This window comes from Physeter macrocephalus, chromosome 19 (assembly GCF_002837175.3).
Source record: "Physeter macrocephalus isolate SW-GA chromosome 19, ASM283717v5, whole genome shotgun sequence".
Lineage (NCBI taxonomy): Eukaryota > Metazoa > Chordata > Mammalia > Artiodactyla > Physeteridae > Physeter > Physeter macrocephalus.
The window spans coordinates 4,269,210-4,281,232 of NC_041232.1; the positions used below are offsets into that span (position 1 = coordinate 4,269,210).

Here is a 12,023-nt window from a genome sequence, read left to right on the forward strand (position 1 = left end):
CCCCAACCTGGGCCCCCTGTATTGGGAGCGTGGAGTCTTACCCACTGGACCACCAGGGAAGTCCCTCCAACCCCCAGTTTAACCATGAGTAAAAAAACAAATTCCAAACATCCTGCAAAATACCTGACCAGGACTCCTCAAAACTGTCAAGGTCATCACAAATAAGGAAGGTCTGAGAAACTGTCACAGCCAAGAGGAGCCTAAGGAGACATGACAAATGTAACGTGGTGTCCTGGAACAGAAAAAAAAAAAAGATATTAGGTTTAAAACTAAGGAAATCTGAATAATGTATATTAATAATAAAGTATCAATATTGGTTCATTAATTGTAACAAATGTACCATACTAATGTTTGATGTTAATAATAAGAAAAACTGACTGTGGGATATATGGGAATTCTCTGCACTATCTACTCAATTTTTATATAAAGGTAAAGCTGGTCTAAAAAATAAAGTCCTGGCGACTTTCCTGGCAGTTCAGTGGTTAAGACTCCACGCTTCCAATGCAAGGGGTGTGGGTTCGATTCCTTGTCGGGGAACTAAGATCCCACATGCTGTGTGGCGTGGGGGGAGGAATTAAAAATAAAATCTATCTATCTATTTATTTATTTATTTGGCTGCATTGGGTCTTAGTTGCGGCTCGCAGGCTTCTCTCTAGTTGTGGCATGTGGGCTCAGTAATTGTGGCATGTGGGCTTAGTTGCCCCATGGCATGTGGGATCTTAGTTCCCCAACCAGGGGTCGAAGCCACGACCCCTGCATTGGAAGGCGGATTCTTAACCACTGGACCACCAGGGAAGTCCCCAAAATAAAGTCTACTTCTTTTAAAAAAAAAGGAGGAGTCCTTAAAATGATCACCTCATCATTTCTGTGGACTTTGAAGGTATTTTGCTGGTGTCCTTAAATAAATAATCCTATGTCCTGGAGGGTCTACTGATTTTAAGCAAATTATGAAGAGTGGGGGTTCTTTGGGGAGACTAGGTTAAAAGTGATGCTACTTTAACCAGTTGCTCAAAGACTCACATCTTGATTTTAATTGTTCTTAGTAGAAATTAAAATCTTAGTATCATCTTTTTGATAGGTTATCAAATATCATAGTTGATTGACTTCAATTTTGTCTCAATCAGCCCATACATAGTAATTTTATGTTTCTTTTTGCAAGTTAAATCAATAAAAATGCGATTTCAAAAAAAAGTGAGCTGTTAAGAGGCATGGAAGGCAGAGTAAGATGGTCCAACATAAGTCTAATGGAAACTACAGGAGGAAAAAAAATGGTGAGAAAGAAGAAGCAATATTTGAAAATATAATGGTTGACGATTTTCCAGAATCGAGGAAAGATATCAATCCTTGGAATGAGGAATCCCAGTGAATCTCAAGCTGCATAGGAAGACAGAAAATGACACATTATCTACAGAGAGATGATAATTCTACTGATGGATACCTTCTCAATAATAACAATGGAAGTCAGATCAGACTAGAATGATATGTTCATTGTGTTGAGAGACTGTACTAGTCACTTGAATTCTATACTTGGTGAAACTATCACTCAAAAACAAAAATTAAGAGTAAAATAAAGACATTTTAAGACACCCAAAAACTGAGAGTTCACTTGCACTAGAACCTAACATACTTCCAGAAGAGAAAAAAAGATGATTCCAGAAGGAAAGTCTAAGATGTAAGAATGGGAGCAAAGAAAATGTCAAGGCTGCAGATAAATGTAAACAAATATTGAGTACATAAAACAATACCAATATTGTGTAACATACAGGGTTTAAAATTAAGGTAAAGTTCAACAATTTTATGTAAGTTTAGAGGGTTCAGATTGGAGTTAAAGTCTACTAAGATCCTTTTATTAAAATTTCTGAAGAAGACAAAGATAATGATTAACTTTAGGATCTGCTAAGTCAAATGTGTAAGTTAAAAATTTTGGATAATCATTTAAAGAACAGAAACAGAGTATGTAAACTAGTAGAAGGACAAACAGAATTATTGTGGGGAGAATTTAATCTAAAAGAAAACAAAAAGGAGGGGGAGAAAAAAGAAACCCAGAAAAAGTGAATAGGTAGAACAAAAATAAGACAGAAGACAGAAACCCAAATATATCAGCCATCACAATCCATGTAAATGGATTAAACTATCCAGTTCAAGGGCGAAGATTATCAGGTTGGTTTTTAAAATACCCAGCTATATTCTGTTTTCAAGAGAAATTCCTATAACATAAAAATGCAAAAAGATTAAAAGTGAAAGGTTAGAAAAAGATATACCAGAAAAATACCAACCAAAATAAAGTTGGCTTAGCTATATTATTATCAGATCAAATAGCCTTAGGCAAAAAGCATTAATAGAGACAAAGAGCATATATCAGATTGTATTTTGCAAAGATGGCTGCAACAATACCCACTGTGGTCTTCTATAATTTTGTCATTCATCCACAAAGTCTAAGTCCCCTCCCTTTGAATCTGGGCAGATTTGTGACTTGCTTGTAAGTTGCAGAATATAGGAGAAGTGATAATATATGACTTCAAGTCAGAAAAGAAAATGCACTGCCACCTTGCTCGTGGCAACACTTGAGATCTGTTGTGTAAGCAGTCCAACCGCCCTGAGGCTGCTATCCTGGGTGGAAGCCTAAATTGGCCCAGGAAAGTAATCCACGTGATTACCTGAAGAAGCCCTGTGATAACCTGAAGAGACAGAAGCATGTCCAGCCAGCCCCCAGCTTCTCCAGCCCTCAGACTATTCCAGCTTTCATGATTTCAACTGTATAAGACTTATAGACAGAAACAGTCAACTGAGCCCATCCCCAATTTCTATTTATTTATTTTTTTATGGCCGTGCCACACAGGGATCTTAGTTCCCTGACCAGGGATTGAACCTGTGCCCCCTGCAGTGGAAGCACGGAGTCCTAACCATTGGACTGCCAGGGAATTCCCCCATGCCGTATTTTTAACCCACAGAAACCATGAGATAACAAAATGATTCTTGTTTTAAATCACTAAATTTTGAGATAATTTGTTACACAACAACAATGACCAGAACAGAGGGTTACCACATATTGATAAAAGATTCAATTCACTAAGATTTTTTTAAACCATTCTAAACCTAATAATATAGCTACAAAATAAGAGGTGAATTTTGATAAAACTGCAAGGAGAAATGGAGGACTGGCCTTTGCCCTCAGCTTCTGGGAGGTAATCTCTAAGCCCTTGGAATGTCATGCCTGATAGGAGTGTCCTTGTTTGACTGGGGGCCTTGAGCCAGACAGATAACAGTTTTTTAGGGTGGGGCACTTTGGTTCATGTGATACCAGCTTGGACCTCCTGAGGGCTGGAAATTGTTTTCAGCCACATGGGTAGTCAACCCTGCTTGAGTGATGGAGCCCAATAAAGACTCTGGACACCAAGGCTTTGGTGAGCTTCCCTGGTTGGCAATACTCCATGCATAGTGTCATGCATTGATGCCTGGAAAGTAACACTGCCTGTTACTGACTAAGCTCCACGTTTGGTACTTTCCTAAACCCTGTCCCAAGTGTCTCTTCCCTTGGCTGATTTTAATCTGTATCTTTCCCTGTAATAAACTGTTAACTGTGGTATAACAGCTTTCATTGAGTTTTGAAGGTCCTTCTAGTGAATTATCAAAACTGAGGATGATCTCAGGGACCCATGCACTTGCAACTGGTGTCAGAGTGGGAGTAGTCTTGTGGACTGTTCCCTATCTCCACAATTGTTTGAATTTTTGCACTACCTAATCTCCACCAAGAATAGAATGGATAAAGTATGGTATATTCTATATGGCAATTAGCATGAGTGAACATTCACACAACAACAGGGATGAATTTCACAAGCATAATGTTGATTGAAAGAAGCCAGACAAAAAAGAAAACACAGCATGTAGGGAACTAAAATCTCCATGGATGTCTCAGTCCTCCTGTAAAAAGCCCTAGCCTCCTGAGATGTGGAAATGTATACAATATAAAGAGCAAATGCTTGCTTTAACTTCCCCTAAAAGCATTTTGCTTTCCACATACCATAAGACTTTAATCTGTAGCCATTTGTGTAGTTAATTGGTCTTATCCAAAAGGATAATAGGGACTTCCCTGGTGGTCCAGTGGTTAAGACTCCACTCTTCCACTGCAGAAGCTCGGGTTCAATCTGGCATGCTGTGGCCAGGGGCAGGGGGGCGGGGGAGAGACAGAAACAAAACGATAATAGAAGTTATCTCCCTGAGAGAGTTAAATGGTTACAGCCCAGATTAGGCCCAGAGTTAAGCTCCCAAAGGTACCAGGAAGACTAGAGAACTATCTCCCTGTCAAAAGGGATGAAGTCCACACATCCAAACACCTCTAGGTCACAGAAGCCAGACACTGGGGCTTATCCAGTTCTTGAAGCAATGCATTTACATTCGAACAGGTTAGGGTAAGTATCTAAGATACTTTTCATTCAATCTCCAAGAAGCAGAGGAGAGGCAGCTACTTTTCTCCTGCAGGTAGAAATTAGAAAATCTGTTGTTCTTTATCCTTCATTTACGGGGTGTAACTTGGCACTCACATAGAAAGTTTCCATCAGCTCTCATTGCACTGCCTGTGGGTCTAGGTGTGGGGAACGATGCTGCAATGTTACCCTGGCTGTTAATCTGGTTGTGAGTATCAAGATAGAGCTCTGTTCCCTGACCCAGAAGCCTCATGTTTCTTCAGTATTCACATATAAAAGTTATGTATCTGTGTGAGTGGAGTAACATCTCAGACCCTTCACAGTTCTTGACAAACCATACTATGAGATTCAATTGATATAATTGTCGACTGAAAAAAATGCACAACCTAAAAGTTTAGAATTGGGACTTCCCTGGTGGTCCAGTGGGTAAGACTCTGCACTCCCAATGCAGGGGGCTCAGGTTCGATCCCTGGTTGGGGAACTGGATCCCACACGCATGCTGCAACTAAAGATCCCACATGCCGTACTGAAGATCCCGCGTGCCACAACTAAGACCCGGCACAGCCAAAATAAATAAAATAAATAAATAAGTATTTTTTTAAAAGTTTAGAATTATGTTTTATTCAGCAGACTTTCTGAGGACTTAAACCCAGGATACAGCCTCTCAGATAACTCTAAGGGACTGTTCTGAAGAGGTAAGGGAGGAGCCAGGATACATAGAAGAGTTTTTGCAAAAAAATAAACAAACAAAAAACACACAAAGAAACAACAAACAAATGAAAAACAACAAAAAGCTCAGGTAGTTGAAACATCAAAAGATTCCTGTTAATTAAAGAGAAAACAGACATCTCAAGTTAATGAATTTAGTGCTTTTCTATATATGGGAAGATGCAAGAGTCTGGGCTCATTGAAATCATTCCTTTGATATGCACCTTAGCTATCTAGGGCTAGTATCCTCTTTTTCCCCATTCTGAATCCCCTCAGGGTGTAATAGGGAATTCTACTACAAGTTAATCACTAAAGGGATGTTGCCTATAAGCTTGAATTATAATGGCCCACCTCTGGGACCCCTGCCTCCCAGGTGATGAGCACTAAGCTAAAATCCCTTTGTTTAGCTCACATCCTGACCAGGCCCACCTGTGAATGACTACAGGAAGGAGGAAACTAACACATCCCCTCCTGAGGCTGACCGGAACCAGGAAATGTTTGACTTTACTCCCTCCCCTTTTAGTATAAATGGAAGCCTGAATTCTAACTCAGGCGAGATGGTTCTGTGGGACATGAGTCCACCATCTTCTCAGTCTGCTGGCTTTCTGAATAAAGTCACTATTCCTTGCCCCAACAACTCATCTCTCAATTTACTGGCCTGTCGTGCAGTGAGCAGTATGAGCTTGGACTTGGTAGCAAGGATGCCTAGTGAGGCTGCTGCAGTGGCTGATGGCCTGATGGCAGGAACATCCATTTTTTTTACTGATACAGCAGGTGACATTTTTTTGTCCACAGAGTTGAAAAATAGGCAAAACTAAGGTATGATATGGGAATTTGATTAGTGATTCTCTTTGAGGGATAGGAACTGGAAGGGGGCACTGCAGGGAGGGCTCCTGGGTGCTGGTCATGTTCTGTTTCCTGAGCTGGGTACTGCTTATATGGGTGTATTTGCTTTGTGAAAAATCAAGCTATAAATCTATGACTGGTTGTGTTAGTCCTGGTCCTCCGAGAGTAGATGCCAAGATGGTATTAGATGTGCATAGGCTTGATTGGGGAAAATTCTATGAGTGTAAAGGGAAAGGGAACCAGAGGAAGCCAGTGGACCTGTCAGACTATGGTGCAGGTCTGACCCCTGTGAAGGAGAGAGGGAAGGAAGGAAATAGGTAAGGGATGTCTGAGACTGCTGTAGAGATATATATATATTTTAATAGATCTTTACTGGAGTATAATTGCTTCACAATACTGTGTTAGTTTCTGTTGTACAACAAAGTGAATCAGCTATATGCATACATATATCCCCACATCCCCTCCCTCTTGAGCCTCCCTCACCCCCTCCCTATCCCACCTCTCTAGGTCATCGCAAATCACCAAGCTGATCTCCCTGTGCTATGCTGCTGCTTCCCACTAGCTAACTATTTTACATTCGGTACTGTATACATGTCGATGCTACTCTCACTTCGCCCCAGCTTCGCCCTCCCACCCCATGTCCTCAAGTCCGTTCTCTATGTCTACCTCTTTATTCCTGCCCTGCAACTAGGTTCATCAGTACCATTTTTCTTGTTTTTGTTTTTAGATTCCACATATATGCGTTAGCATACAGTGTTTGTTTTTCTCTTTCTGACTTACTTCACTCTGTATGACAGACTCTAGGTCCATCCACCTCACTACAAATAACTCAATTTTGTTTCTTTTTATGGCAAGTAATATTCCACTGTATACATGTGCCACATCTTCTTTATCCATTCATCTGTTGATGGACATTTAGGTTGGTTCCATGTCCTGGTTATTGTAAATAGTGCTGCAATGAACATTGTGGTACATGTCTTTTTGTTTTTTTGAATTTTTGAATTTATTTTTTATACGGCAGGTTCTTACTAATTATCTATTTAATACATATTAGTGTATGTATGTCCATCTCCCAATCATCACACCACCACCACCACCCCTGCCACTTCCCCCCTTGGTGTCCATACGTTTGTTCTCGACATCTATGTCTCTATTTCTGCCCTGCAAACTAGTTCATCTGTACCACTTTTCTAGGTTCCACATATATGCGTTAATATACGGTATCTGTTTTTCTATTTCTGACTTACTTCACTGTATGACAGTCTCTAGATCCATCCACATCTTTACAAATGACCCAATTTCGTTCCTTTTTATGGCTGAGTAACATTCCATTGTATATATGTACCACATCTTCTTGATCCACTAGTCTGTCAATGGGCATTTAGGTTGCTTCCATGTCCTGGCTATTGTAAATAGTGCTGCAATGAACATTGTGGTACATGTCTTTTTGTTTTCTGGCATTTATTGTTTCTAGACTTTTTTTGTTTTTGAATTTTATTTTATTTATTTTTTATATAGCAGGTTCTTATTAGTTATGTTTCTAGATTTTTTGATAATGACCATTCTGATCGGTGTAAGGTGATACCTCATTGTAGTTTTGATTTGCATTTCTCTAATAATTAATGGTGTAGAGATTTAAGAAACTTTCAGCAAGGCCTACAGCAAGCCCTGGGATAAAAGTTACTGTAGTGGGGCTTCCCTGGTGGCTCAGTGGTTAAGAATCCGCCTGCCAATGCAGGGGACATGTGTGAGCCCTGGTCTGGGAAGATCCCACATGCCGTGGAGCAACTAAGCCCATGCGCCACAACTACTGAGCCTGCGGTCTAGAGCCTGCGAGCCACAACTACTGAGCCCGAGTGCCACAACTACTGAAGCCCGCATGCCTAGAGCCCATGCTCTGCAACAAGAGAAACCACCCAATGAGAAGCCTGCGCACTGCAACAAAGAGTAGCCCCCGCTCACCGCAACTAGAGAAAAGCCCGAGCGCAGCAACAAAGACCCAATGCAGCCAAAAATAAAAATAAATTTAAAAAATTACTGTAGTGTAAGTGCCTGACAGTAAGCTTTTTTTTTTTAATTGTAAGTGCCTGACATTAAGCTTTCGATTGTTGAGGCATTCATTTCAAAGACACACACCTCAAACATTTTGCAGGACACAGTTACTAGCTAAACAAATAGATAAGGAGACAGGCTGCCCCCACCCATGAAGTCCCTCCCCCCCTTTTTTCTTTTAGCCCAGCAGCTTGTGAGATCTTAATTCCCTGACCAGGGATTGAACCTTCCTCTTCAGCAGTGAAAGCGCAGAGTCCTAACTGCTAGACCCCCAGGAAATTCCCCAAAATTCCCCTTTTAGAAAGTCCTGGGTAACCTACATAACTGACTGCTTGAGCGACCCCACTTTTTCCTTCCTGTGTCCTAATTCTGACTCTTCTGTTTTACATTTGCCAATAAAGAGTGAACCTGTGAAACCCTAGGCACCTCATCCTCAACCCCAATACAGGCAAAACCCCAGGTGCATGCTCTCTCTCTCTCTCTACCTGTGACCTTGCTGTGTGGCCCCAGACGTGCCAGGTACCCTCCAGGACTTGTGAGTAATAAACCTTTTTTTCCCCCCAAAGTTCCCTAATGGTTGTTGCTGAGGTGTATCTTGCAATCACAGTGAGAACCACAAGGAGTAGTCCATCCACGACACGGGCTCCAGTCGGGGAAATGTCTGCGGTGGGGCGGGGCTCCCACTGGTAGTACAGGCCCCCCAGGCACTCCTAGCCAATAGCATCACTGTTAATGATAGGCTGAGACGGACACAAAACAGTCACCCAGCAGAGAAGTCCTGTGACTCCAAGGACCAGGCCTCCCTCAGTATCCTTGCTGAGCCCATGGGAAGCACAGCCTTCGCACTAGCACTCGATGGATTTCAGAGCACAGCTGGGGCGATGGGGCGATTGGGCAATTGTGCTCCCCACAGTAGGAGACCTGAGAGCCATGTTTTGAAGCCACTACAGTCCACCCCTTGCACCACATACATTTACGTCTCCACACAGGTTCAGGGATAGTTCCATGGGCCTCTCTTCCTGAGTGGAACCTAAGAAAAGGGATGCTACTGGAATAAACTACAACCTCCATTGCTTTGGTTGATCCGTGGCTTAGGGCTGCAGTTGGTATTCATCTTCTTCCACCATCCATCCTAAACTCACCTGAGTCTCAGCTCTTACCTCAGCAGGTCTTGATGATAGCATAACCCAAACCTTATTGCTGAGGGTTGTGAACCCTTGGTATGTTAACTCTTTTCGTGCCAGGGGTAATTCATGTGTCCATTCTCAGTTGCAGTGGGCAATGGAGTACCAGGAGGCTCCCAAGCAGCTCACCTGGGTTCCGCACATGTTGTCCCATCCCCACTGTGTAGAGCAGTGTGACCTCTTCCAGCTGCTCGAGGCCAATTACTCCTGCCAGTACAGTGACTCTTCTTCAAACCTGCTGGTCCCTATGCACAAGAAAGTCAAAGTACTGATGTGGTAGCCATAACTTATAATTCAATGGAACCCTTTCTGTGTCCCCTGGGAAAAGCATGTCCTCTTTGAGGACCAGGATTTCCAACATTGCAGAGCTCAGAGTTACAGGAATGGGAAGCACAATATTCTCCCAGTGAGTCATTGGGAGTAAGTGGGTTGGCTTATCACAGAGTATTTCCTCCAAGCTGGTACCTCAGTTATGCTTGTAGAAGGCTGTTCCAGCATTCTGTGATGCTGGATGTCTCTGGATGGTGCAGTAGGTGGTATATCCATGGGATCCCAAAGCCATGGGCCTACTCCTACACCTCCCTGCATGTAAAATGGGTCCCTAGTTGAAGGCTATGATACGTGGGATTCCATGCTTGTAGATCAGGCATTCCATAGGCTGCTGAATAGTGGCTCTGGCTGAGACTCTGCAGGCAGACAAGGCAGACCCTTGCCCAGGTTAGGTATCTCTCTCTCTGAGGACAAACTGGTGACATTTCCAGGACAGAAAGGCCCACTGTAGCTGAATTATCAAGTGGCCAGTTGGTCTCCTCAAGGAATAGTGGCATATTGGGGGCTCAGTGTTTTCTCTATTTCTCTCATCCAGCCATATGCCGCTACCTCAGACCTCCTTATCTCTACATTCTAGTCCTTTTCCTTCCAGGTCCCCTTCCAGACAGCCAGACCACTGACCACTGCTCAGGAACCTATCTGTATTTTCAACTTGGGCCACTTCTCCTTCCATAAAAAGGGGATGACTGCTTGCAGCTCCACCCATTGGGAAGATTTTCCATCTCCACTCTCTTTCAAAACCAACCCTGAAAGTGGCTGCTATGTAGCTGTGGTCTATTTTTGCTTTGCACCTGTGCACTGAGCCAACCTGTCCATAAACCAAGCTTGAGTCTTTTCCTCCTCGTTTTCAGCTAGTCATGTGGGACCTCCATACAGGATTAGGTGCAAACAGGGAAGGGATTTTGGAGCAACTGTTGTATGCAATAGTGGTGCTAGGCTACTTGCTCATGCAGCTTACTTGTGCCCTCTGGTCCCAGGAGGGCTTGATTATATTTACAATGACCTCTGCTGGGCCCATTTACTTTTATTCCTCACTGGGTCCAAAATAACCCAACTCTTAATTGGAAGTTCTGAACTTGGTCACTTGATGACCAATGGCCAACTGTTTTCTACCAGGGCTCAGTAACAAGCCAGCAGATATTTCTTCAATGGTGTATACTTCTCTGCAGTAGGTGGCATGACCTTGCCCAAGAATTCCAGAGTTCTGCATTGTGATTCTCCCACTGGGGCTTGCCATAAGCTCTATACTGCATCTTTCCCTCCGCTGACTCCACCAACACCATAGGGTCTGCTGGATCCGATGGTCCAAGTGGCGCACGGTTTGCTCTGCAGCCAGGACCTGCTTCAGAGCCCTCTCTACATGTCCTGTCTGATCAGCATGATATCAGTGTAACAGATCAGTGTCACATCTGTAGGCTGTTCCGATGATCCAGATCTCTTCAGACTAGTATTATGACAGAGGGCAGGAGAGTTAACATAGCCCCAACGTAAAACTAAATGAATATTATTGTCAGTTCCATGAGAATGAGAAGTGTTTCTGATCCTCTTTTTTTTTGGCCACACCACGCAGCATGTGGGATCTTAGTTACCAGACCAGGGATCGAACCCACTCTCCCTGCTTTGGAAGCGTGGAGTCTTAACCACTGGACCGCCAGGGAAGTCCTGATCCTTTTTTCTAAGTGGAATGTAAAAGAATGAACTTGCTAAATCAATGGCAGCAAACCATATACCTCAAGCCTTATTAATCTGCTCTAGCAATGAAACAATTTCAAGCACATCAATTGTGATCAGGGCTATTACTTGTTTGAGTGCACAGTAATCTATAGTCATTCTCCAGAATCAATCCAGTTTCTGCAGACACCAGACTGATGAATTAAACACAGATGTGATAGAGACCACCACCTCTGCACCTTTTATAACTTTCATGGTGGCACCAATCTTTGCCATCCTTCCTTCTCTCCTGCCCCCCTTCTGGAACACTCCTTGGTCTTCTGCTGTGAGCACCACGTGACCCTGGTTTTCCTCACACCTCTCTGGCAAGTTCGTTCAAAGTTTTGCCAGCTCACCTTCCCCTACCCGGTTTTCATTTCATTTCATTTTTCGCTGTTTGTAGAATCACCAGGTTTTTATTTTATTTTAGCTTTAATTGAAAGTACATAATAAAATGCACATTGTTCAAAACAAGCACTAGCCAGTGCTTAATGTCTGTATTTACCTTTAAAGGGTGAGTTCTATCACCACAACCTTGGGTCACGTCACATTCACAGGGCCTCAAATTTAAAATTTTGAGGCAATCTTGGGACTTCCCTGGTGGTCCAGTGGTAAAAAGTCCACCTTACAATGCAGGGGACACAGGTTCGATCCCTAGTCAGGGATCGAGTTGTGTGCCACAACTATGGAGCTCTCACGCCTCATCTAGAGCCCATGTACCGCAAACTACAGAGCCTACACGCTCTGGAACCAGAGCGCCACAACTAGA

At 42.9% G+C, this 12,023-nt stretch overlaps 1 protein-coding gene across 2 annotated transcripts in view; it reads right to left on the reverse strand.

The window, feature by feature from the left end:
- The window catches only part of TCN2 (transcobalamin 2), a 32,514-nt gene extending 23,063 nt beyond the window's left edge, over positions 1-9,451 (reverse strand). Inside the window, exons 1-2 of one of the 2 annotated variants that reach the window (XM_055080541.1) lie at positions 9,344-9,445; positions 124-232 (exon numbers count right to left, since the gene is read on the reverse strand). In XM_055080541.1, the coding sequence (XP_054936516.1) occupies positions 124-232; positions 9,344-9,358 (124 nt within the window). In that variant the 5' untranslated portion in view covers positions 9,359-9,445. Of the gene's footprint in view, positions 1-123; positions 233-9,343 lie in introns of both variants that reach the window. The other variant, XM_055080543.1, reaches the window with a different exon arrangement.
- Positions 9,452-12,023: the final 2,572 nt, after the last annotated feature.